Below are 27995 nucleotides of genomic sequence, written 5' to 3'. Positions count from 1 at the left end.
ACCTAAACAATATAATTCAGTTTTGCCTGGTTTTAAGCTTGAAATAAATGAACTCATACAGTATTTTTTTTTCTTTCTTTCTTTCTTTCTTTTCTTTTTTCAGTCTGGCTTCTTTGGAGCAACATTATGTCTTTTTTTTTTTTTTTTTTTGGCTGCGTTGGGTCTTCGTTGCTCTGTGTGGGCTTTCTCTAGTTGCGGCAAGCGGGGCTACTTTTTGTTGTGGTGTGCGGGCTTCTCATTGCAGTGGCTTCTCTTGTTGTGGAGCACGGGCTCTAGGCAAGCGGGCTTCAGTAGTTGTGGCATGTGGGCTCAGTAGTTGTGGCTCATGGGCTCTAGAGCGCAGGTTCAGTAGTTGCGGGACGTGGGCTTAGTTGCTCCGTGGCATGTGGGATCTTCCCTGACCAGAGCTCGAACCCGTGTCCCCTGCATTGACAGGCGGATTCTTAACCACTGCGCCACCGGGGAAGTCCCCAACATTATGTCTTTAAGATTCATCCATGTTTATGGGTTTAACAACAGTAGTTTGATTATTCTAATTTTGTATAGTATTCCATTGTGTGAATGTACCACAATTTTCTTATCCATTCTACAGTTGATTGACATCTGAGTTGTTTCCAGTTTGGAGTTATTATTAATAATGCTGCTATGAATATTCTTGTTCATGACCCTTGGTACATATGTGCATGCAGTTTTATGGACATATACTTGAAAATGGAATTGCTGGACCATAGAGTAAACATACCTTCAACTTTAGTAGGTAAAGTCAAGCTTTTCCAAAGTAGCTGTGCCAAGTTAAACTTCCTCCAGCACTGTATGAGAGTTCCTGTTGCTCCACATCCTTGTCAGCCCTTGTTGTCATCAGTTTGTGTAATTTAGCCTATCTGATGGGTATGTAGTTGTACTCTCATTGTGGTTTAATTGGCAGTCCTTGATTATGGTTGAGGGTGAGCATCTTTCTATATGTTTATTGGCCATTTGAATGTCATTTTTGTAAAATTCATAGGCTATATCCTTATACTGAATTGTTTACTCTCACTGATTTGTAAGAAGCCTTTTTATAGCTTCTTTTATAGCTCTGGATATGAGCTCCTTTGTAGCTTGCCTTTTCATTCTCCAAAATGGTGTTTTTTAAATACAGAGATGTTCTTAATTTTAATGAGGTCAGAATTATCAATTTTTTTTTATGGTTAGTGTTTTTATGTGTGTGTTTGTGTGTGTGTGTGTGTGTGAACTGCTTAAGTTTTTCTTTATATTAACTTGATGGACATAGCCTCCTATATTATCTCTTGGAAGCTTTATTATTATGCCTTTAATTTTTGTTTCTGAAGTTGGGGGCTTGATTTTTTTTTTATATAATAAGAGGTAGGGGGAATTCCCTGGCAGTCCAGTGGTTAGGACTCCCTGCTTTCCCTGCTGAGGGTGTGGGTTCAATCCCTGGTCAGGGAACTAAGATCCTGCAAGCCACACAGTGTGGCCAAAAAAACAAAAAAAGGAGGTAGGGGTGGTTTCATTTTTTTCATATGGATAGCCAACTATCCCAGTACCACTTACTGAAATAGCTCTTCTTCACTATTACACTGATGGGTTAACCTTTTTTTCTCCCCCAGTTTTATTGAGATATGATTGACATATAACATTGTATTAGTTTGAGATGTACAGCATAATGATATTATATGATATATGCATATATTTCAAAATGATTACACAGTAAGTTTAGTTAATATCCGTCACCTCACATAGTTAGAAAATTTTTTTTCTTGTTATGAGAACTTTTAAGATAGACTCTTAGCAACTTTCAAATATACAGTATAATATTATTAACTGTAGTCACCATGCTGTACATTACATATCCAGAACTTATTTATCTTATAACTGGAAATTTTTGCCTTTTGACCCCCTTCACCCATTTCATCCATCCCCCACCCCCACCTCTGGCAACCACCAATCTGTTCTCTGTATCTGTGAATTCAGTTGTTTTAGATTCCACATGTAAGTGGTATCTGTCTTTCTCTGCCTGACTTATTTCACTTAGCATCCATGTTGTCACCAATGGCAGGATTTCCTTCTTTTTATGGCTGAATAATATTCCATTATGTGTGTGTGTGTGTGTGTGTGTGTGTGTGTGTGTATGTATACACACATACCACATCTTTATCTAGTCATCTGTTAATGGACATTTAGGTTGTTTCCATGTCATGTCTGTTGTAAGTAATGCTGCAGTGAACACGGGGGTGCAGCTGTTTCTTCAAAATAGTGATCTTATTTCCTTTGGTTACATGCCCAGAAGTGGAATTGCTGAATCGTGTGCTGGTTCTATTTTTAATTTTTTGACGAACCTCCTTACTGTTTCCATAGTGGCTGAACCAATTTACATTCCCATAAAGAGTGCACAGTAGTTCCCTTTTCTCCACATTCTTGTCAGTATTTGTTATCTTTTGTCTTTTGTTGCTAGCCATTCTAACAGGTGATGATATCTCATTGTGGTTTTGATTTGCATTTCCCTGATGTGGAATACCTTTTCATGTGCTTGTTAGTCATTTGTATGTCTTCTTTGGAATAATGTCTATTCAGTTCCTCTGCCTATTTTTTAATTGGATTGTTTGGGGGTTTTTGGCTATTGAGTTGTATGAGTTCTTTATATTTTGGGTAGTAACCCCTTATCCAATATATGATTTGCAAATGTTTTCTCCCATTCTTTATGTTTCCTTTATATTTTATTGATGGTTTCCTTTGCTGTGCAGAAGCTTTTTAGTTTGATGTAATCCCACTTGCTTATTTTTGCTTTTGTTGCCTTTGCTTTTGGTGTCAAATCCAAAAAATCATTGCCAAAACCAATGTAAAGATGCTACCTCCTGTGTTTTCTTCTAGGAGTTTTATGATTTCAGGTCTTATGTTTAAGTCATTAATCCATTTTGAGTTGATTTTTGTGTATGGTGTAAGATAGGGATCCAATTTTATTTTTTGGCATGCAGCTATCTGATTTTCCCAACACCATTTATTGAAGAGATTGTCCTTTCCCCATTTTATATTCTTGGCTCCTTTGTCATCAGTTAATTGACTAGGACTTCCCTGGTGGTCCAGTGGTGAAGACTGTGTGCTCCCAATGCAGAGGGCCTGGGTTCGACCCCTGTCAGGGAACTAGATCCCTCATGCCACAACTAAAGATCCCATGTGATGCAACTAAGACCCAGTGCAACCAAATAAATAAATAAAATTTTTAAAAAAAATTAATAAGAAAAAAGTTAATTGACTATGTGTGGGGTTTATTTATGGACCCTCTATTCTGTTCCATTGAGCCATGTGTCTGTTTTATGCCAGTACCATACTGTTTTGATTACTATAGCTTTGTAATATAGTTTGAAATCAGGAAGTATGATGGTCTCTACCTTTATTCTTCTTTCCCAAGATCACTTTGGCTATTTGGAGTCTTTTGTAGTTCCATGGAAATTTTACAATTGTTTGTTCTCTTTCTGTGAAAATTGCCATTGGAATTTTGATAGGGATTGCATTGACTCTATAGATTGCTTTGGGTAATTTAGACATTTTAACAATATTAATTCTTCCAGTCCATGAGCATGGAATATCTTTCCATTTATTTGTGTATTGTTCAGTTTCTCTCATCAGTGTCTTATAGTTTTCAGCACAGATATCTTTTACCTCCTTGTTTAAATTTATTCCTAGGTATTTTATTCTTTTTGGTGCAATTGAAAATGGGGTTGTTTTCTTAATTTATTTTTCAGACACTTCATTGTTAGTGTATAGAAACACTTCTGATTTTCGTATTAACCTATTTTTTTAACTTGTTATAATGGAAAATTTTAAACATATGTAAAAGTAAACAAAAGAGTAAAATAAATCCAATCACCCTCCTTAAATACTTACAAAGTTTTGGCCAATCATACTTCTGCCTCTCTCCCATAATATTTTGAAGTATATCCTGACATAATTTCATAATTCTAAATATTACAATATGAATTTCTATAAGGTCATTTTTAACATAATCACAATACCATTATCACACCTAAAAAATTTAATAACAGTTCCTCAATATCAGAAAAATTCAGTATTCAGCTCTCTAATTATTTCATAAATTTTTAATAGTTTGAATTAAGTTCCAAATAAAGTCCATGCAGTACATTTGGTTGGTGTGGTTTTTTTAGTCTCTTTTAATCTCTAGGTGTGCTGCCATCATTTTTTTTTTTAACTTGAAATTCTTTTTACTTGTGTTGATGAGTTAACTTTTAAATGGGCTAAAACTTTAAGTTAGTGTATAATAATATTGAATCACTTTATACACCTGAAACTAATATAATATTTAAGTCAATTATACTTCAGTTTTTAAAAAAAGAAAGAAAACAAAACAAACAAACCTTTAAGTTTATTTAAAACTATTCCCATTTGCATGAAAGAATCAAAACACTCTTCCTGATCTAGCAATGTCTAATGTATTTCTCTGTGAATATCTCTGGTTTAACTTGTCTGGCTCCTTTATTCCATAGGTGCTGATAGTTGATCTCTGTGCAGACAAGTTCTTACAGGAGGTGAGTGACAAAGGAGGTGATTACATAATGTTTAGGTATAATTGGCCAGAAAATATGTGAAAGTACTTAGAGAAGGTGACTCAGGCAAGACTTTTATAGTTTCTACACATACTTGACTTGACACTGCGGCCAATCATACAAGATTGACCTGAAAAATTTGGTTTGGGTTCATAGCTGACTGTCCCAATTTAGGGAAGGAGGAAACAGATTAAATGTCATTCTCAAAAGAGGTAACCCTCCCTTCAAGTCTTATGGGTTGAAGTATAGGTCTCTAATTTAATTAAATTTAACAAGCATTCAGCACCAATTATTTCTAGATATTCTGTTAGCCAGTCAGAAACTAAAGATGAGTAAGATACTCAGTTTGATCCCTCAGGCCTTATAGTTTAAAGGGGAGGGGAGAGGGAGCAGACATAGCCATAAAGTTTTAGAAATGGTGTAATAGAAACTTATACAAGATACAGAAGGGGCAGAAAGGAAGTGGTCACTTATTCTGGATAGTGAAGTGGAGAGGAGAGTTAGTAAAGCCTTAGAGCAGCCCTCTGTATGTAACCTGTATATAGGTTTGTGAGCACTGAGAGCAGGGTGAGAAGAATGTTTCCCAAGACTGTCTTTTTTCAGAATCAGTCAGCTCATCACATGTGAAGCACCATTTATTTCGGGATGATCTTTGTAATATAGCATAAGACTTGGAGATGAGAAACATTTTGTGGGAAAGTACCAGAAAATTTTATAAGGCATATTATTTGTTTTTCTTAAATGTAATGAAGATGTATACACCATAAGTTTTGTGGATTCTGCTCAATGTAGGGAAGGAAGCTTGAGACTGACTCTTCAGCCAAAATATATACAAAGCCACCTGTGGAACTTGAGGGACTTAAATAGGGCATGTTTCAGACTTTCTCTCTCAAAGCTCATGAAAATCTCAATTTCTTCCCTTAAGGTATCTGATGAAGATGAAATTCTACCACCTAAACTCCAAGCTGCCCTGATACAAATTTTGGAAGAACGAAATGAAATTTTGGCTCAGGAGCAGAAGTTTTTACAAGGTATGAGACAAGTGGTCTGAGGATTTAAGGTCAAGGCAGTAAATACCAAATGCCCAGCACCCTGCCAAAGCATATGCAATAGTAGTATGAGATTGCCTGTGCCTTCATAAGCTTATAGTCAGCTTTCTTGCTCGCCCTCAGATGTGCCAAGTCCCCTTCTATTTCAGGACTTTTGCACTTGCTCAGTTCCATGTATGGAATGCTCTTCCCCTAGATATCCACATGGCTCCTGCTCTTTGTTCTTGCAGGCCATGCTCAAATGTCGCTTTCTTAGTGAAGCCTTTTCTGACTGTCCTGTTTAAAATTGTTCCTGTTCCCTTAGCACTTCCTATCCTCCTCCCTGACCTTATTTTTCTCCATGGCTTTCATCACCATCTGATGTGCTAAAATGTAAGTTCCATGAGAGCAGTGACCGTCTATTTGTTTTCTATTTCCAGTTCTTTAAACAGCATTCAGTAAATAGGTATTCAATAAGTATTTGTTGAGTAAAAGGATGAATGATATTTTCTGGGTGGCTTACTCTGTGCCAGGCATTTTTTTAAGCACTTAGCATACATCTTATTTCATCCTTGTAATATCTTTATGAAGCAGGTGTTATGATTTAGTCTCCATTCTACAGGTGAGAACACTAAGGCTGTTTACCAATGGGGAACATTAGAGAAGGGGCAGGTTTAGAGGAGTAACTAAAAGTTCAGTTTTTAATACTAAGTTTGAGATACCTACTGGACATCCAATACCTGGCAGACTTTCAGCTGGAGATAATCAAGTAGGCATTTATATACATGAATTTGAGATTCAGAGGAAAGATTTGGGCTAGAGACATACATTTAAAAGTTGCTATTTTAAAGCTGTGGGACCAGATGAGATAGCCCAATAGAGTAAGTATAGAGAGAAAATTAAAAAGATTTAAGGACTGAGCCCTGGTTGGGAATGATGTGCTTAGATTTCAACTTTTGGTAGTTGGGAAGAGGAGAAGGATCCAGCAAAGGAGACTAAGAGGAGCAGCTAGTGAAGTAGGTGAAAAACCAGGAGTATGTGATATTGTAGAAACTGAGTGAAGAAAGTATTCCATGAAGGAAAGAGTAAACAGTTATGTTTTTTTGTTTTTATTTTTGTTTTAATTTTTATTGGAGTATAGTTGCTTTACAATATTGTGTTAGTTTATACAGTACAGCAAAGTGAATCAGCTATATGTATACATATAGCCCCTCTTTTTTGGATTTCCTTCTCATTTATGTCACCACAGAGCACTGAGTAGTTTCCTGTGCTATACAGTAGGTTCTCATCAGTTATCTGTTTTATACATGGTATCAGTAGTGTATATATGTCAACCCCAATCTCCCAATTCCTCCCCCCTCCCCCAACAGTTATGTTTAATGCTGCAAAGAGGTCCAGTAATATGAACACTGAGAATTGACCAGTGGACTTGACAGTGGGGAAGGGCTCTGGAGACCTTGGTAGCAGCAGATTCAGCGAAATGGTGGGAGGAAAGCAAGGTTGGGGAAGGTTCAAGAGAGAATTCCAATGACATTCAGCTTTCAGTAAAATTTTAATATAAGTACAAAGGGTCAAGAATAGCTAAGACACTCCTGAAAAAGAAGAAGATTGAAGGGCTTGCGCTACAGAACATCAAGATTAATTATAAAGTCATAGTAATTAAGATCGTTTGGTTTAGGTACAGAAATAAACAAATAGAGCAATAAAAATGGAAAGAATAGAGAATGCGCATGCATAAGGAAACTTGATTTGTGTCAGTCAGCACCAGCATTGAATATCAGTGGGAGAAGAATGAACCATTCAGTAAACAATTCTAGGGCAACTGGTTTTCCATATGAAAAGAAAGGGATATGGATCTATACTTCATGTTATACACAGGATTAATTCGGATGAATTAAAGACTTAAATGTTAAAAGTAAAACATTAAAAATGTTTAGAGATTTCTCTGGTGGCCCAGTGCCTAAGACTCTGTGCTCCCAATGCAGGGGCCTGGGTTCCATCCCTGGTCAGGGAACTAGATCACAGATGCCACAACTAAGGGTTCACATGCTGCAACGAAGAAGTCCGCATGCCACAACTAAACATGCCTCAAGAAAGATCCTGCATGCCGCAGCTAAGACCTGGCACAGCCTAAATAAATAAATTTAAATGTTTAGAAAATAGTAGAAGAAAATATTTTATGTTTGGGGACAGTAATGGATTTCTTAAATGTGGCACAAAGAGCACAAACTATAAAGGATAAGATTGATTAATTTGACTATGCTAAATTTTAAAAATTTCTGTTCATCAAGGGACACCATGGAAAAGAAATAAAAAACAAGCTATAAACTAGATGAAGGCATTTTCAACAAATATAACTAACAAAGAAATAGTATCTAGAATTTAGTTTTAAAAATTCCTACAATTTAAAAGTAAAAAGATGAACAGCCCAAGAGGAAAATGGGGGAAAGATATGAACAGTCATTTCATAGAGGAAGAAACATGAAAGGCCAATAAATACATGAAAAGATACACAACCCCATCAAAATCAGGGAAATGTAAATTAAAACCACAGTGAGATACCATTTTATACCCACCATATTGGCAAAAATTTAAAAGTCTGACAGTATCAGGTGTTGATGAGAATGTGTTAATTACTTCAACCCCTTTGGAAAAACAATTTGGCATCATCTAGTAATGTTAAAGGTGTACATATCCTGCAACCCAACAATTCCATTTTAGATATATACACAGAGAAACTCTTGCACATGATAACTAGGAAACAAGTACATAATTTTTATAGTGGTATTGTATGTGATAGCAAAAACTGAAACAACCTAAATGTCCACTGACAGGAGAATATAGCATTAAAAAAAAAAAAAAGCTTAAAAACACACATTTCAAGGATCCGGCGTGCCACAACTAAGACCCGGCACAGCCAAATTAATAAATAAATAAATAGTTTTGAAAAACCACGTTGAATTAAACAGTAAGTTGCAGAAGAATATAATGTTTTATATAATGTTCAAAGACATACAAAACCTAACAATATGTTGTTGGTGTTGGATGTGTATGGTAAGACTGTAATGTAAAGCAAATGATATTCACAAAATTACAAATAATGGTGACCTTCTATCGGAAAGTAGGAGAAGAACACCACTGAGAGGGCATCACACAGGGAACTTCAGAGATACACATGATGTTCTATTCTAAGCTTTGTGGTGGGCACTTGTGTGGTCATCTCACTGCTGATCTTATGAAATATTCATACATGTTACAAGAATCTATAAAGTTATTCATTAAAACAGAAACAAAGAATGGAAGATAAGTTATAGAAAAACATAATTTTTTAAAGAAAGGGAATTAGGTGTAAGAAAGTAGGTACAACAGGTATAAACAACTCTTCCAAGAAATTTTTTGCTGCGAACTGGAGGAGAGATGGGACAGTAACTGGAGGCGATGGGAGAGTGGGGCAAAAGCGTTAACGATAAAGCAGTGATGGAGTCTCAGCTGCAGAAAGAAAGAGATGAGAAGGAAGTCTGTTGAACAAAATATAACAAAAATCTAGATTAGAATAAAAATGTAGGGACTTCCCTGGTGGTCCAGTGGTTAAGATTCTGCTTTCCAATGCAGGGGACATGAGTTCGATCCCTGATTGGGGAACTAAAATCCCACATGCTATGGGGCAACTAAGCCCACGTGCCAGAACTAGAGAAAAGCCCACGCGCTGCAGCTAAGACCTGACGCAGCCAAATAATAAACATGAAATTAAAAAAAAAAGAATAAAAATGTAATGTCGGAAGAGAGCTCAGAAATTGCCTAATCAGCCACCTCATTATACAGATATGGAAAGAGAGGCCATGAGAGGTAAAGCGAGTTGCCCACTATTATACAGCTGCTTCATAGTAGAAGTCTGATTAAACCTGGGTCCCGGATTCCCAGTCAGCCCATGGAAAAAAGCAAGAGACATTGTGAGGAAAAGAATACTATTTTGATATGGGAGGAAAAGGAGGAGTCTAAGTTGAACCTGAGGTTTGAGCCTGGAACCTGGAAGGCAACACATTGTGCTGTATTATAGTGGTTAAGAATCACTTGACTTGGGAGTGCGGCAGCTTCTCCACGGTACTGGATGAGGTGACCCTGGAGAATGTCTTTGATTTGAGCCTCAGTTTCCTCAGCTGTAAAAGGGAAATAATAGACTTACCTCACTGAATTATTTTAAAATTTGTAAAAGCACTCAAGACATTATTATTTATTATGGAATAATCATGATGCAATATGAAATGAGAAAGTTGAGAGAGAAACTGATTTGGTGGAGAAATATAATGAATTTGGTTTTTGGCATGTATTGTTTATTTGATTTGTAGTCTACCAATTTCCCAAAAGGACCTGAGATGGTGACTTTTTTTTTTTTTTTTTGGCTGTGCCGTGCAGCTTGCGACATCTTAGTTCCTTGGCCAGGGATCAAACCCATGCCCTCAGCAGTGAGAGCACAGAGTCCTAACCACTGGACCTCCAGGGAATTTCCTAGATGGTGACTTTTAGACAAATGGAATGTAAGTGCTAATGGGACAGCCAAATGATGATCACCTATAGGTAGCCTGAAAATGTAGAAAGTGAATTTTGGTGAAATATCAGGACTGGAGATCTGAGGTTGAGAATTATTGACAAAGAAAGCCAGCTTTCTCTCTCTATACCAGTTAGCTCTTTAAGGAAAGGAATGTTGAAGAGAAGGGGTCCAAAGACCATGCCTAGGAAGAAGAAGAAGAGGCAAGAGCAAAACAAATGTTTGGTCATAAAGGCAGGAGAGGAATCAGGAAATCAGGAGAGCATAAAGTTGTGGGAGACAAGAGGAATGAGGAGGAGGTCAGCACAAATGCAGCAGAGAGTTTAAAGGAGGATAAAAATAGAAAAGGAGATTAAATTTGGCTGGTTCTCACTGGTGGCCTTTGAAAGAGCCGTTACAGTGAAATCACAGATGTGCAGACCACAGTATGCGTGGGAAGAACATGAAGGTAAGGATATAAGCCATTTGCTTTTTTTCAGGTCATGAAGAGTACAAGAAAGCTAAGAATGAGGATTCCTACATTTATTCTCTGTCCTTTAATCTGTGATCCCCTAGGCGTCACTTTTATAACTGGAGCCAGTGTCCCTATAAACACAAAACTTAGGGGATTTTCCGCCCCCTTCTTTCTTTTTTCGTTCATTTAGCAGAAGATGTGACACTCAACTCTCTGGTGTCTGAAGCATTTGTCAGGTTTTTTGTTGAACTGGTGGGACATTATTCTTTGAGCATGACTGTCACTGAGCATGGGGAGCGTGTATTCCAAAGGGAGCCATTCCGTAAATCCCACACCTCCCGAAGTGTACGCCACTTCCTGGATCTCTTCATGGAAACTCAGATGTTTGCAGGATTCATCCAGGACCGAGAGCTTCGGAAAAGTGGGGTGAAAGGTCAGTTTCATCATAAAGTTCTCCCTCTGTATTTAGTGAGTACTTGAAAGATTTGAAAATAATATAAACAAAAAATAGCATAAAGCTACAAGGGCTCACTATGAGTTGTTTATTATGGGAAACATTTATTTTGTGATATTGTTTTAGCTACGGAAGTACATTGGTAGTGAGTACAGAGTTTTATTCAATTGATTTTCAGTCTTGAATGTATGGCAGTTTCACCAACGTGAGTTTTTCTTGTAGGTTTGTTTGAGGTCCGGGCCCTCCAGTATTTGGAAACAATTCCTGAGTCTGAGCCCAGTGGAGTGAATAGGATTTTGCGGAGTCTTGGTAAGTTGCTGTGTTTTCCTGTTAGATAAATATAGTTAAAAAAAAAAACAACTTTTGCGGTAAGCATGCCTCATCACAAAAGCTTTATAATCACATCAACAATATAACCTCAAGGAGGGTGACCAGAAACCATGACCCTATTTCCAAAGTGTTTTGGAGAAAGACAAAACTCTTTCTCAGAGGTTAGGATTCTCCATCAGTCGTCCATGGGGCTGTTTTCCTCAGATGAAGCTCCCTCATGATATAAGAATTTTGCATATCATGATTGTTAATCTTTTCTAGGCCACATCCCTGGAAGAATCTTATTAAAATCTGCACCTTTTCCCAGAAAAATATACTTGGAGCATACAAACAAATTATGCATATAATTTTAGGGTGTTAATGGACCCCCTTGAAGCCCATCCATACACTTCAGGTTAAAAATACCTGGTTCAGAGGGCATCTGAGGCAAAAGAGGATTTCCTGCAAGTCTCTAATTTTACTCTTCATAAGGAAACACAGTTGTTTATGATTTTTCAATTATAGTTAACTTTTAATTATCCAGTATGATGTAGGAGAACAGTGGTGTGGTAGCCCCAAACAATGAAGAACCTGTATTCTATGGTATTTATATTGATCTTTTAAATATATGCCCCCCTAATTAAAATTAGCCCCTAAGTAGCTGAGAGACCATGGACAAATTATGCCTAGGGCTGTTATTTCATCTTTATACCGTGGTGTTGGATTAGATCAGTGGTTCTCAGCTCTGATTACAATATTATAATCTCTGGGGAACTTAAATGAAAATCCAGGGAATTTCCTGGCCGTCCAGTGGTTAGGACTTCACGCTTCCAATGCAGGGGCACGGGTTCAATCCCTGGTCAGGGAACTAAGGTCCTGCAAGGCGTGTGGTGCAGCAAGAAAAAGAAAAAACAAAAAGAAAATCCACCCCCCACCCCACACCAGGCTCCACGAAATCTCTGGGGAGCAGGACAGCTGATTTTAACCTACAGTCAGGTTTGAAAACCATGGGATTAGATGATGTCTCAGTTCTCTTCTACCTCTACAATTAGAAATGTGGGGATTTTGTGTGTGTGTGTGTTTGGTTTGGTTTGGTTTGGGATTTTTTGGTGGTTAAACACATCAACTGATAGCTTGAGATGGCAGCTTACTTCTGGGCTGTTCTGAATGACTAGGTTTAATCCCTTGCCTCAAATAATGTATAATAAATAAAAATGAACTAATGAGAGTTCACTCTACTTTTTTTCCTTTAGGAAGTAAAATGAAATTTCTGCAGAAGAAATGAAATCTTTGATTGACAGCCTCCATCCTAAATAGAACAGAAAGTGACAAAGAAACTATTTTTCCAAGAGTCAAGATGCCCTGAAGTATTCTACAAAATCTTTAAAGTTGAAAGGTTACAGAGCGGGCCAGGTTCTCGGAGGAGGATTCTCCTGTTGCTGCTGTAGTAATCACTGGAGAATTGTTGGGAGTAGTCTGGAACCAATGCTCCCTTTACTCTGCCTCCAGATTTTTTTTAAGTGGCCTTTCTTTTTGATTCTTGAGCTCATTCTTTGTGTTTTGAGCTTAGTCTATGAAGGCACTTGTCTTTTACAAGAAAGAGGTGGTGTTGCATTTTAAAAACAGCTCAAAGATGAGCACAATGAGAAAAGTGCTGCATTTAAGGTACTACGGAGGCATGACAGAAGTAGAGGATTAGCCCTTCACACATAATTCTCATCACTGAAATACCATGGCAGCTTTAAACCTATGGGCTGTTTGAGCTAAGGACTATACTCATCTGTTTTTTTTTTTTTTTGGTCTAATGCTCTGTCTAGGGGAATCTCACTTACGTGGAAGCCCTATGTATTATCACTGTTATTGAGTATCTTATAAAAATAGACATTTTATAGCTCCTCCTCCACTTTGTGTGGCACTTGGGTAGCTTGTCCCACGCATGTCAACATTAAACTTTGGGGAATTATAGCTAATGGGGGACTTCCCTGGCAGTCCAGTGGTTAAGACTCCACGCTTCCACTGCAGGGGGCACGGGTTTGATCCCTGGTCCAAGAACTAAAATCCCCCATGCAGATTCCACATGCCACGTGGCATGGCCAAAAACAAGAAAAGAAAAAAATATATACCTAACAGGAAAATGTCCTTTAAGGGCATGAGAACTACCTTCCTTTTTAGTGTCCACCATGTGCCATGAATGGTACATGTATGTCATCTTGTTTAGTCTTTAAATCAACTTTATGAGATACTTGCATCTGCATTTTACTAATGAGGAAAATGGAATTCAGAGAGTTTAAATAACTTTAAACTGAAGCCAGGACTATTAGTTTATGAACACATAGAAAGTTGGTTATTCCTACAGATGGAAATTTGAACTCTGTGGGACTATAGCTATTGAAAAAGCTTTTTTTTTGATTTTGTTTTTGTTTTTTAAGCTGAAGTGTACCAGAGTCAACTTGCAGCTCTGAGAATAAGGGACTTCAAACTATAGGTGTCTAGATGAGACTTTTTTTGGTTCCTCTAGAAATGTTGGACTTTTTGCTCTAGTTAAATTGGACTCAGAATATGGACATTTCCTGGGCACACACCACATAATCACTCCAACCCTTAATATCTAAAGTAGTAGTAGTGGTTTGAAAGAGGAATTTGTCAGCATTGGTGTAACGCTAATTGATAAATGTTACAGCAAGTGTCAGTTTGTTTTCTTCAACTCCTGCTGATGGCTTTAACTGGCATAAAACTATTTATTCAAACTTAAAGCATTATAAGTTGTGTTATGATACAACTTATTAACTTGTGCAGTATTGTCGTTACAACCCACTCAGGTGTGTGTGAATGGATCTGAAGCAGACACCATTTAAGACGGGTGCTGTATAATACAATTCCTATAGATGTGGGTCCAGAAAATAGAACTAAGCCTATGTTTAAAAAAAAAAAAAAGTTTATTAAGCAGCTTACCTCAGTGGGGCTTTTACCAGACATTTCCCCATTTGGTCTCCTCTGACACTCCCACCCTGAGGGAACAATTAGTAATTGGGAATTGAGTGTTTATAAAATGGGGGTATAAGGTGTTACTGTGGTGGATCCCAGACATCCCTCTGTGAGGAGACCTTTTCTTCAGGGATGGGAGTCTTATCCCTGCGATCTGAAGCTGCTTCCTTTTCTTCAGTTTGTTTTATTTTTTGTTTGTAAAGTATTACAAATTCTGGACATGTTTGTAAAATAATCGCTGAAAATTTGTATAAAATGTTTACAGATCTTTTAATGAATAAACAAACACAAAAAATTCCATGGATCTCCTGGAGAATTTGAAATAAAATTGCTTAAGCTGTAAAGATATTTTACTTCACTTAAATCTATAGCTAACACATTTATCTAATGGTAGGTAAAAGATAATCGATCCTAGACTAACCAAGCTTAATTACCGTGGCCAACATTTCCAGGCTCTTGGCAAAGTCGGGGTCTAGATTTGCACACCGGGCACGGTATATAGTCCGACTACCTTATTTGGTTTTTCCCTGCTTAGTCAAAGGGAACTGGAAGCCAGAGACCAGAGACTGGGCACCAGCAGTAGCAGGAGTGGTCGGAGGCAATGAGAAACTATTCTATTACCGTAAGTTCTAAAGGCAAAATGATTGGATTTTACACACGCCCTGAAGGCGAAATCACAGTCTTTTTAAAAGATGGGATTAGCGGGCAGTTATTTCGCCCTGGGGGCGAGATCAGGTTCATTTTGTTACGCAGTCTAAAGGTTCGCAATTTTAACTGGAGACTAGCGCCCACTTCCAGAATCTGTGAAAGAACTGCACTTACTGCAAAGATCCTCAGGGCGCCGAGAACGAAGAATGGTGGGGGTACAGCAAGGAAGTGCAAAGGGAGAGAAGTTTAACGGAAGAAGGTGGAAGGTTAGGAGAGTAAAGCCGAGGTGGGAAACCAGTAACTTTCTCCCCGCCAAATCCTGCAGCCAGTTCCCTCCAAAAGTTTTAAAGGATTCCCCACCCAGATAGCGTCCTGGAGGAAACCAAAAGTCCCAACTCCTCTCCACTTTGCTGCCAGTCGGAGGCAAAACGGTAGAGCACACAGGGACCGGAAGTTGAGATGTACCGCTGACTCGGGGAAACCACGACGTGACGTCAAGTCCGACCAAAACAAAATGGCCGGGCAATTTCTAGCGAGCGCGCCCTCAGAATTAACTTAGGCGCCAAAGCTGATGCGCAGACGACGTCATTACGTTAGCGTCGGGCGCAGGAGTATTTAAGAGAACCTGAGCCGGCGCAGACTCGGAAAGCTCCGGCGAACGTGAGAATGGCAGGTACGGGTTTGGTGGCCGGAGAGGTTGTGGTGGATGCGCTGCCGTATTTTGACCAAGGTTATGAAGCGCCTGGTGTGCGGGAAGCGGTAAGTTCGGGGTGTCTGTGTAACTGACTCAGCGCTCGCTGGCCTTTAGTGCTGGAAGAATCGCTTAACAATTTGCTGCCCCTATCCTGGCCCCTATTCTCGTTCTTAGGCTGCGGCATTGGTGGAGGAGGAAACACGCAGATACCGACCTACCAAGAACTACCTGAGCTACCTGACAGCCCCGGATTATTCCGCTTTTGAAGTAAGTGTGATGTTTTGAGCCGAGCGTATGAACCAGGATCCTGTGAATCCTTATTTTGGATCGAGAGCCTCCGCCACGTAGAAGTGAATTTAAAATTCCAGCTTTAACTGTTACTTGCTTAGCTACTACTTACCCTGTTGTATAAGTATTGTCAGTCAGTTGAAAATAGCTACACCTATAAGCCTTCCCCGGGGTTCTTATTCTGAGATCCACAGAAGGACTTTCTGGGGCTCCGCGAACTGACCTAACTGCAAAAATTAGTGTTACGTTTTTCCGAGATAGGTTTATTGCGTAAATTCTCAAAGGGATCCTCTTCTCTCTAATTAAGGTCTACTGTAAAACAAGTGATCTAGGGTTTTTTAATATATTTACGAAAGCCTAATTACCTAAGCCTCTGAGAACCACTGGAGGGCGGCCTTTGTATCAAGTCTTAAATATTTACTGGGTGGACGTGAATGACTGTAGAGATAAATCATATCTAAGTGAACCATATCAAACCATTTAGATATTTAGCCTAGAAGTGCACCCAAAATACTATTTAGGGTCTAATTAGCTGAATGAAATGTAAAATATCATTACTAAGTTAATGGATTTCTGTTAGGCATTTTAGTACATACATGTTCCGTTTTTTCCCCCATTACAGTTAGCCGTTTATTTATGAAAGAATTCTGTTATTAAAACGCAGGATTTCCTATTGAAGTAACAAGAAAAAAAATATTGGTTAAGTTTTAAGTAGGAGAGAGATGTTCCTATGGCATGCTGTTTTCCCATGCTTTTTGTAAATGATGTTTCCCAAATATAGATGTTATCACATTAAGAACTAAGGACAGTAATGGGTACTTATTAGCTTGATTTCTGAAAGTTTTAGATAACTGCATTCAGTCACAAACTTTTAAATACTTGAGCCAGTTTTCTTTTTACCTCTTTTAGATACAACCTATGTTTCCTATCTTTATAATTAGTATACTGATTAGTTAACGCTTTTTAATAGTAGAAGCTAATAGTGTACTGGGTTCACTGTCTCAGTCCTAAAAACAGCTCTGTGAACTATATAACTCTATGTTTATTATCCCAATTTTTTAGATGGGAAAACTGCAGCTTAGGCTAACTAATTTACCCAAGACCTTAAGCACTCCTCAAACTGCCTTTGAACTGCTCTTTCATTAATTCATTTAACAACTATTTCTGAAAATCGATTCTATTCGAGTTATTGGGAACAGGAGTTTAAATTATAGAGTGTGGAGACAGATAAATCAGAAAATATCAGATTATTGATAAAGCTATACAGAGAATTAAAGTAATGATGTGATATAGAGTGACTGGGTGACTGCTTTAGATAGGATGGCTGAGGAAGGCCTGTCTAAGCTGAGAATGAGAATGCTCTATGAGCAGGGATCTTTTTTGTCTTCTTCAGCACTGTATTTTCATCACTTAAAACAGTGTTTGGCACACAATAGGAACCCGGATATTTATCACTGAATGTATGAAGAGCGCCTAAGGCAGTTTAATGAATGCTTAATGTGTGCCATTCATGCCTGGAGTTCTTTTTATGACTTAGCGCTGTGAACATTGGTTCATTCTTTGAAGAGAGTTGAGTTAAAATTCCAGATCTGTCACTTACTAGCCATGTGATGTTACGTGGCTGAAGATTGCTTGTACTATATTTTTGTAGTTTCTGTCTTACCTAATTGTTAGTTTTTACTCTGTCACTGTGCGTAGTCTTCTAGCTAGAATGCCTTAATTTCTGCAGGAAACTAAGTAACCACATTTTCTTAGAGTTGTGTGAAACTCAGCAATAGTCCAAAAAAAGGCTTTCTCCAATGAAGACATGCTTAATGCACAATTTTTAAGCAAGGAATGTGACCTCTGGAAGGCCTTTTTTGCCTGCTCTTTAGTCTAAATGGAATAGGATGTTGACCAAAACACTGGACTTAAAGAGGTAGAGCTATACCACATTTTTTTTTAAATAGTAAAATTGTTAGCGCAAACAACAGAACCAGGTCCTTTTGTCCCTTCCCCTGTTACTCCTTTGCAAAGAGTAAAGTGAAAAGAGCAGCCAGGATCAAAAAGAAAGTATAGGTTTAGGCTCATAGCGCTAAAGCAAATTATTTTATGTCCCAAGTCCTCTTCTCTCTTCCCATGCCCCCAGTGAATACTTAGATCCATAGTTCTCAACACTGGCTTGACTTTACAATCAACTGGTGAGTTAAAAACAAAAGTTATAATCATGTCCTGTAGTGGGGGAGAGGAGTGGTAATGTGAATTGTATTGGAATTGTTTTCGAAACTCCCATTTGATTCTAAATGTGTGCTGGACTGAGAACCACTGATTTAGGATTAATCCTTTTCTCTGAGGGCCCCTTTACATATGAAGCGTGTGTGTGTCTGTGCACTTCTCCAGTTTCCAGAGAGCACTGACTGCAGAGCAGACCTGGGGGGTAGGGAAATGATCCGTTAATAATGGATAGTAATACAGTTTGTTGATATGATTTTGGAAATAATTCTTTCTTCAATTTACACATCAGACTGACATAATGAGAAATGAATTTGAAAGATTGGCTGCTCGACAACCAATTGAATTGCTCAGTATGAAACGGTAAGTCCTACTTCTGGGTTCAGCTGGCCTCAAATCATTGTTTACTTTAATTATAATTTATTAGTAAAACTGCTATAGCCATGTTAAAATGTGGAAAAGAAAAAATTCTTGTCTGTTTTTATGTATTTATGTTTTTTCATGTAATAGTTATAATAGTGGTTCATATAATCTTGTATTAATGTTCAAAAATATTCTTTGCACCATTATTTAAAAATGCAAAATATTTTAAAATCCAATAACAGGGGAATGGTAAATTGTAACTAAGTTCATGTTTAAGAATTCCCGAGGAAAGGTTCCTGATTAGACATGTAGTGCTTCACTCTTACACAGGCAACGTTAGTAAACTCAGGGTACCTGCATAGTTTGACTTTGGTTCTACTGTCTCCCTTCCCATGCCACTTTACTACAAAACTGTTTCAGGAAAAAAACCAAAACACCCTTTTGTTACTTTCACTAAATTGGAGAATTGGGTTGCTTAACATCTGAGGTCCCCTTCAGCTCTAAGAAAACTATGAAATGATGAGAACCAGTAACTAATCTGGCAGAGCAGAGAGGGCCACATGAACAGTAGGGTTATCCTCTCAGCATATGTACAGATTAAAAGAGGGATTTGAGTCTATAGAACCGAAGGACCAGATTTTTCCTTTTCTTGTGCTGCATTTCCATCTGGCTTGAATGATAAAGGCAAACTCCTAGGACTCCTCAGTTCTCTTGTTTCCAGGTGCTTCTGCTCTAAAGATTTTCATGATAGTAACTCCTTCATAACAGTATATTTTGAACCCATAAGTAGGTCATGATCCTTTAAGCAGTAGATTGTGAAGTAAGTTTAGTAAGACATCACAGCACTTTTTTAAGGAAGTAGGATAGAAAATATCAGAATGCATTGCATGTAAAGGTAAGTTTTGTTTTGTGAAACTTCTGTTCAGCTGTGTGTATTTGTGTACTGGATCACAGTGTAAAATATTTCTTATGTGGGTTATGATCAGAAGTTCCCAAAATGCTACATTCATGATACATGTGTAAAGCTTGTTTTTTGTGTTTTTTTTGTTTTTAAACAAAATGGTTTATCACTTCTTAATCCCAGTTGCATATCCCTCAATTTTTCATAGGAATGATTTGGAGTTTTTACAATACCTGGTAAAAATAACAAAATGGAAATTAGAAGTTAGTTTGTAGTGACTCAGTAATGAGCTGAGATTTATGAAGAGTGTATGTTGCTGGCTATGTTGGCAGTGTTGAAGGACTGGGTGTTATGAAGACAGAGAAAAGACTGAGTTCAAAATGTAAAAATTATTATATCCCTTTGCCATTTTTTCTCTAGAGGGGTGTAGGTACGTGGGTGGGAGGGTGGATGGATGTAGGTGCATATTTTTTTCTATCCTATTTTTTTCCCTTAACGTACTACAAACATCTTAATGTTTTTAATTATTCTTTAATAACATTTAATAGCTAATATAGCAGTACGTTATATGAATGCACAGTGTAGCTTATTGAATTGTTCATTGAAGTGAACAATTTTTTGTTACTGTATATAATGATGCTAAATCTTATTTGTACATTGATTGTTTCTTAGGATAAATAGATTTCTTATTATTGCAAGGTCTACATTTTATCTTCAGTCTTCTGTAGTTTTTACAGTGTGCATAGACCCATGAGGCATTCTGTTGGGAGGAGAAAGAAAGGTTTGGAGGAATATGTGGTTTTATTTCATTGTTGTTTAATTTCAGATATGAACTTCCAGCCCCTTCCTCGGGTCAGAAAAATGACATCACTGCGTGGCAAGAATGCGTAAACAATTCTATGGCCCAGTTAGAGCATCAAGCGGTTCGAATTGAGAATCTGGAACTAATGTCACAGCATGGATGCAATGCCTGGAAAGTGTATAATGAGTAAGAAGCCTTTTTTGTTTCTTTTTTTTTTTTAAACCCATGCCACCTTTAGTCTTGTTTTTTTAATGTGGGAAGTAGAGTAGGAGAAGTGGGATAAAAATAGTATAGCTGGACTTTCACTTGGGGTCATGTCCTAGAACTACAACCCATATGAAAGGCTTTGAGACCCATCTCAAAGTTTAAGGGGATGTAAACCTAACACATTTGTTGTGTAATATTGCAATAATGAGTTCTGAGGTCTGATTTACAAATCACAGCTTGGTAGAATGTAATCCTTAATGTGGGGGGTTGCTTATACAGTTAACTCTCATTATTGCATGTTGTGCTTTATAAAGTGGCCTTGAATACTGAATTAACAAATACTGAACCATTTCTCCTGGGAGAAGTATGTACATATGTATATATACACATCTCAGATAGATTCTAATCTTAAATCCTTTAAAATAGCTCATCCTGGCAGATTCTGTATTTTCTTTATTTTATAAAAGAGAAGATAAAGTTCAGAAGTGTTAAGTAACTTGCCAGAGTTGGAAATCAAAATCTATCCTTTGGTCATCCCTGCATGAGACCTGAAACAAGAAGGTGGAGTATCTCCTTGTTCCAATGCAGCTGGAAATGTGCGTGTCCAGCAACTAAAATTTTTTGCTGCTCTGAGCATGTCCATGAATGATCACAAAACATTGCAGGTATTGATTTTGGGGTTACACATAAATTTGAGTGAGTAGGCAAATTCACATATACAGAATCTGCAAGTAATGAGAATTGACTGTAAGTAGAGAATTAACACCAGAAACAAAAGTGCCACTAGCTCCTGTTTCTGTTCCATATAACTAGCTTTAGCTTTAGGTTTTGTTATCTATTTAGGGTTCAGTTTCCAACTTGTAAAACTCAGTGGTTAGATGATCTCCATGGCTCCTTTGAGCCCTAAAGTCCCGAGTTTCTATTAACAGTTTAAGGAGAAAAGACCATTGAACTTCACAACTGTGCATAAAACTATTTGTTAGAGTATGATTCCTGAAACAGTAAAGCAAAAATCACGAAACGATAAATACCTTTTCTCAAGTTTTCAGAATCATGTTTAAATTTCTGTTGGCCACATAAGGATCTTTGGGCAAAATCCAGAATTTAAGAAACTACAGAACAAACAATTCAGTTTCTATTGTGAATATGTTGCAAGGAGAATAAAGGGAAAATGGGGTTGGGGTGATTAAGAAATTTAAGAGAGCAAATCAATCCCAAAAATGTGTATTTCACAAAGTGGAAAAATGTGATCTTTGTCCTCAGGAAGCTTTATCTAGTTGAGGAGGCAAGATATTCTAGGCCAGATAACTAGTAGTTCATTTTTGGCAGTATGGGGGCAAGTGCTGCATTGTGTGTTGTGGTCCATAAGCTACAGAGATCCACAGAAAGGGACATTAAGGATTAGGACCATTATAAAAGGGTGTGATTAGGGGGTGGGGGTGGGGGTTATTGAAGTGTAGTTGATTTGTGTGTTAGTGTGAGGTATACAGCATAGTGATATAGTATTTTTGCAGATTATACTGTAGGTTATTACAAGGTAACGGGTATAATTCCCTGTGCTATACAGTATATCCTTGTTGCTTACCTATTTTATATATAGTAATTTGTATCTGTTAATCCCATACCCCTAATTTGTCCCTCCTCCCCTTCTCTCTCACCTTTGCTAACCACAAGTTTGTTTTCTATATCTGTGAGTCTTTCTGTTTTGCATGAATTTTCATTTGTATTATTTTTTAGATTCCGCATATAAGTGACATCGTACAATATTTGTCTCTGTCCAATTTGTTTATGTCACTAAGCATAATATTCTCTAGGGCCATCCACACTGCTGCATATGGCAATATTTCTTTTTTATGACTAATAGTCCATTGTATATGTGTATATATGCACCATATCTTAATACAGTCATCTGTTGATGGACATTTGGGTTGCTTCCATGTTTTGGCTATTGTAAATAGTGATGCTGTGACCATTGGGGTGCGTGTATCTTTTCGAATTAGAGTTTTCATTTTTTTCTAGATATATACCCAGGAGTGGAATTGCTGTATCATGTGGTAGTTCTATTTTTAGTTTTTTTTTTAGGACCCTCCATACTATTTTCCATAGTAGCTGCACCAATTTACATTCCCACCAACAGTGTACAGGGGTTCCAGAAAAGGGTGAGATTTGGATGTTTAAAGGAGAGCAAGAACATTCCAGGAATGGAGAACATAGGTGAGGGGATGGGGGGTGGGGAGGAGGCATTAAATTGAAGAGAACATTGCTTTCGTCTTGCCTAGAAACCTTTAATAATTTTCCCTTACCTACAAGGTAAGGTCCAGGCTATTTAACATGATATTCAAAGCAAAAGGCTATACCTCAATTGTAGACTTTCACTCCAGCCAAACTGGTCCTCTCCTTGGTGATTATCATAAACTCTGCCTCGGAGCCTTTACTCAGGCCTTATCTCCTCCTGGAATACCCTTAACTATTCTACCCAAATTCAACTTATTTAAGGCCCAACTTTAATCTGCTTCCTTTTCTTCCCTGATTAAAATTCTGCCTCTGGCACTCTCTTCTGAGAAACTGTACAAATTATTATGCACATCCCTTGTTTTACATTTAATTACATAACACTTGATAGTGTTGGTCATTCTCCTGCACATATTTTGTCTCCTCCAAACCCAATGGATGCTTCTCCAGAGGAGCTGTACTATAGTTTCTTTCTTCGTGATAGGATTTGAGGGTGTCAAATATGCTAGGCAGAAAGCTTTTAGCTCTAAGTAGGTCTTGGTGCAGAACTGCTTTAAAAAAATAGTATTTCATTAATAAGGAGAGAATTCTGTACTTGAAACTGAAGGGAAACCTTCAAGGTCAGCCCCTAACTTTACAAATAAACAGATTTAGCCCTAGTGATGTCAGGTGACTCATCAAAGGAAACATAGCTATCTAGGGCAGAGCTGGGAGTCTTCTGACTCCCATGATGCAGTGTGATCAGTTTCAGCATTCAGAGTACGTGAGGAGAGACCTGTGTACTTAAGAGGGAGGCTGGAAGAAGGGAGAAGACCACAAGCTGGGCTTTCAGGAAGAGGTGATTCAAAAGAAAGCTCCCTGTTAATGGTCGGAGGTCAGGAATAGAGTACTAAGCCTTATTGTCCTCAGCATGGAATGAGTGGCAAAGTCAGGGAAGTTGGGATGAGCTAAAGGAAAGCTGGAGAGGCACCACTTTTTGAAGACCAAATCTCTAGAGAATTGGAGTTAGTTATAGGAAATCAGTCAGTGGAGATAGAATAACTCAGAAGGGCAGCAGGAAATTTGAGTCACAAAAGCCGGGAAACAATACTGGATCTAGAGCAAGAGCATAGTAGGGCCAATGTGGTTGAAATGGACTCTACTGCCTTAAGAGGAAATTGATATGGTATGTAAATTATATCTCAGTAAAGCTGTTATTTAGGAAAAGATAGATTTTGAACTTTACCCTTGAATCACTTCTCTAATGATAATACTCACATGGAACTCTGTATGGCTCAACTTCTCCCCTCTGCTCATTAGAGCTGAGTTGGACTGGAATCTGAATCTATAGCCTTCCACAACAGTTTTTTTCTTCTCTCTAGCTAGCAGTAGACAGGAGAGGAGAGTGACAAGATAAATGTAGGTAAAGAAATAAAGAGATAAAAGGGAGTGTAAATGAGTGCACTCATCAGATACTTCCCATCTTGTCTATGAAAAGACAATAACAGTTTACGAAGTGATATAAGTACACAAAATCAGAATATCGGTAAATGGCTTGGGCTCAAGAGTTTAAAAGACCTGAAGTAGAATTCACCTCTGACACTTAACCATGTTACCTTGACCAAGTTACTTAATCTGAGTATAGTGTCCTAACATGTGAAATAGGGATAATCATGCCTACCTCAAAGAATTCTTATGAGAATTAAATTAGTTTTATAGAGTATCTAACATGGTTTTGGCACAGAAAGCTCAATTAATATTAACTATTTTTAGCAGAAAAACTTGACCTTGTATCAACTAGATAGTACACTTTTAGTTGGTACTATGTGATTTTAATGTACATTAATCTGATTTTCTTTTTCTTTTTTAGAAATCTAGTTCATATGATTGAACATGCACAGAAAGAGCTCCAGAAGTTAAGGTAAATTGTTTTTCTTCTTATTTTAGAATAAAGTTGAGGTGAATCTTAATAAATAGAATGAGAAGTAAAAGGAACCGTTGGACTATAGTCATATGAGAGTAAATAATTGATGATCCACTCTGTCAAGTGTCTAGTGTTGGGTTTGCCCTACCTGAGTGGAGGAGAAATAGACCTGAGGTCTGAAAATCTCTCTACCGGGTCATTTGCAGTTTGTAAGTCTGCAGACATTGAAAAGGTACTTTTAGAAGGGGAAAAAGTTGTAGAATAACATGTATAATCTGATTTATGTTAAAAACAAAAACAAGCAAACAAAACACCCTAATCTATACATGCACATACATATACAGGAAAGAATCTGGAAAGACACTCACCAAAAACTGAACAAAAGTTATCAGGGAGAAGGAGAAGCACATGGGAGGAGGGACTTTGGATTTTTAATCTGTTTGTGTGCATGCTTGTGTGTGTGTATTTAATTCTTCACCATGAGCATGTTTTATGAAATTTGTAATTGAAAAATAATGAGAAGAAAGTTAAAAAAAAAAAAAAGTTATTTCCTGGAATTAGTCTATGACTATATATGTGTATATATATATACACATATATATCTGTACTTCTCAAAGGACTAAAGAGGTATTATATTAGTTATAGATTTTTCTGCTGATTTTAGTCTTATTTTAGAATGTAGGTGGCTTGTATAAATGTTTTTACAGGAAACATATTCAAGACTTAAACTGGCAGCGAAAGAACATGCAACTCACAGCTGGATCTAAATTAAGAGAAATGGAGTCAACGTGAGTATCTACAATCCCATCACCTTTTAAATTGCTTAGCACATTTTAAGATCAGAATTCAACAATATAATTCAAACAGTATTCAAATAGGGTGCCACAGGTGTCAAAGAAATGCTGTTTTCTGAATCCCTCTCTTCACTGCCTCTTCCTCTTTCTGAAGTATGGGCTCGGAAGGAAATGAGAGTTATAAACAAAAACTGAACCACTGCTAATTTATTCTGATCTTAGAGCACCCTGTTTTCTGTCCAGTACTTCTGCTCTGAATAGGATTTTACCTATATTCTCCTTTTAAAAGGAAAAAAGTCTATTTTTTAACTCTTGCAGGAGGGAGATTCCATACTTTCTTGATAATTCGTATGTGTCTCAGGGGGTTTTTCCCTTTGTTTATATATTTTGTTTTTTTAATGTTCTTCACGTATTCAAATAAGTTTGTACAAATCTCTGAATATAGTCATGATTTTTTTATCATTTCTTTTCTTTTTTTTTTTTTTTTTTTTTTTTTAATGAGGATCTTGAATCAGATGCGAATGTTTGATTGATTGATTGATTGATTGATTTTGGCTGTGTTGGGTCTTCGTTTCTGTGCGAGGGCTTTCTCCAGTTGTGGCAAGCGGGGGCCACTCTTCATCGCGATGCGCGGGCCTCTCTCGTTGCGGAGCACAGGCTCCAGACGCGCAGGCTCAGCAGTTGTGGCTCACGGGCCCAGCCGCTCTGCGGCATGTGGGATCTTCCCAGGCCAGGGCTCGAACCCGTGTCCCCTGCATTAGCAGGCAGATTCTCAACCACTGCGCCACCAGGGAAGCCCTCTTTTCTTTTTTGATTTGCTCTTTCCCTAACCTCCATCACCCACATCACTGTCCTTGTTCCACCTTCCCCTCATCCTCTAAGTACCCCATGTTATCAGTCTATTATGCATCTTTCCATACTGTTCTTCAAACTAATATAATCTTCTACGTGTACATGTGTGTTTCTTTTCATTTGTCCGAAGATTTTTTTCTGGGGGAAGGGGAAGATTCCTTGAATCTATGGAATTTTTTTTTTTAAGTTTAATTTTATATATTTATTTATTTATTTATGGCTGTGTTGGGTCTTCATTTCTGTGCGAGGGCTTTCTCCAGTTGTGGCAAGTGGGGGCCGCTCTTCATCGCGTTGCGCGGGCCTCTCACTATCGCGGCCTCTCTTGTTGCGGAGCACAGGCTCCAGACGCGCAGGCTCAGTAATTGTGGCTCACGGGCCTAGTTGCTCCGTGGCATGTCCGATCTTCCCAGACCAGGGCTCGAACCCGTGTGCCCTGCATTGGCAGGCAGATTCTCAACGACTGCGCCACCAGGGAAGCCCCGAATCTATGGAATTTTATCTTAGCAGTTGTAGAAATTCTTCATCATTTTTCTTTATTGCCTCTGCCTTATTTTCTCTCCTTTTCTGTTAATCCAATTAAATACCAACTTCAATCACTCTTTCATATCTCTTCAACTCTTTCTAACTTGTTCTTTTTTAAATTAAACTTTTTATTTTGAGATAATTGTAGGTTCACATGCAATTTTAAGAAGTAATACAGAGAGGTCCTATACACCCTTTACTCACTTTCCTGCCTAATTACACCTCAGTTTTTGAAAATGTAAAGCTAAAAGTGAAGGTTAGTATTATGACCCTGGCTGAAAATATATATACTATAAAAATCTTATAAGGGAAAGTTCACATTAAGTAATTTCCCCCCCTTTTTTCTTTTCTAGTTGGGTATCCCTGGTCAGTAAGAATTATGAGATTGAAAGGACTATTGTACAATTAGAAAATGAACTCTTTCAAATGAAGCAGCAACATGGAGAGGCAAACAAAGAAAACATACGGCAAGACTTCTGAAAAAGACTAATCTGGTGGGTAGAAAGGAAAGCATGTTGGGCTTTCACAGGAGATCAAACATCTGAACTGTGAAGAACAACAGCATCTTACAGAAATCATCAGTGGTTAAATGTTTAGAAAGCATAGAATGTGGACTGTTATATTCTGTTTGTACATTTCAGCAAAATAAAAAATTTCAACATAGTGGTCGCTTGTTTTGTTTTGTGTTTTTGCCATTAAAAGAACTTTAGACTTCCAAAATAAGTATGACTTTATAATAATGTTATATTCATAGAATTAATTTTGAGTCACCAGGACCATATTTTGTACCCAAGAGATCTTTATTGAAAGTTTTCCACATGTACAAGAAGTTGGAAACTTTTGATTTATAAGTATTTCAAATAAAGAGGTAGTTGGACTTACTTGGTGCTCCAGTGGTTAAGACTCCGTGCTTCCAATGCAGGGAACATGGGATCGATCCCTGGTCAGGGAAGTTTGCATGCCGCGCAGTGCGGCCAAAATTTTAAAAAAAGAGGTAGTTCTAAACAAGTTCTTAATTACCAAACAAGACTAAAGAAATACAATGACTCCATATATGTTATCTATGATGATGATGATCATCATAAGTAACACATAAAGCTTAGTATGTGCTGAGCACTGTTCCAAGCACTTTAGGTAGATGAACTAACATGAATAGAGAAATAATTGGATCCTCACAAAAACCTATGGAATTACATGCTGTTGTTCCCATACACAAACTGTAACAGGTGCTGATTAATTTGCC

General features: G+C 37.7%; 2 protein-coding genes across 2 annotated transcripts in view; both read left to right on the top strand.

Annotated features, from left to right (window-relative positions):
• The window catches only part of DENND2C (DENN domain containing 2C), a 96558-nt gene extending 81879 nt beyond the window's left edge, over nucleotides 1–14679 (top strand). Inside the window, exons 15-19 of the mRNA XM_007169355.2 lie at nucleotides 4500–4541; nucleotides 5485–5590; nucleotides 10778–11020; nucleotides 11264–11350; nucleotides 12604–14679. Coding sequence (XP_007169417.2) covers nucleotides 4500–4541; nucleotides 5485–5590; nucleotides 10778–11020; nucleotides 11264–11350; nucleotides 12604–12635 — 510 coding nt within the window. The 3' untranslated portion in view covers nucleotides 12636–14679. The remainder of the gene's footprint in view (nucleotides 1–4499; nucleotides 4542–5484; nucleotides 5591–10777; nucleotides 11021–11263; nucleotides 11351–12603) is intronic.
• An 857-nt stretch (nucleotides 14680–15536) lies between these two features.
• BCAS2 (BCAS2 pre-mRNA processing factor) lies at nucleotides 15537–27415 on the top strand. Its single transcript, XM_007169356.3, has 7 exons — nucleotides 15537–15742; nucleotides 15852–15944; nucleotides 18469–18539; nucleotides 20267–20428; nucleotides 24531–24581; nucleotides 25292–25372; nucleotides 27106–27415. Exons 1-7 carry the CDS (start codon nucleotides 15650–15652, stop codon nucleotides 27230–27232), a joined length of 678 nt encoding a protein of 225 aa, XP_007169418.1. The 5' UTR covers nucleotides 15537–15649; the 3' UTR covers nucleotides 27233–27415.
• Nucleotides 27416–27995: the final 580 nt, after the last annotated feature.

Source organism: Balaenoptera acutorostrata, chromosome 1 (genome assembly GCF_949987535.1).
Source record: "Balaenoptera acutorostrata chromosome 1, mBalAcu1.1, whole genome shotgun sequence".
NCBI classification, from domain to species: Eukaryota; Metazoa; Chordata; class Mammalia; order Artiodactyla; family Balaenopteridae; genus Balaenoptera; species Balaenoptera acutorostrata.
Note: the sequence above shows the minus strand (reverse complement) of the source record. Positions and strands in the feature narration are given on the sequence as shown.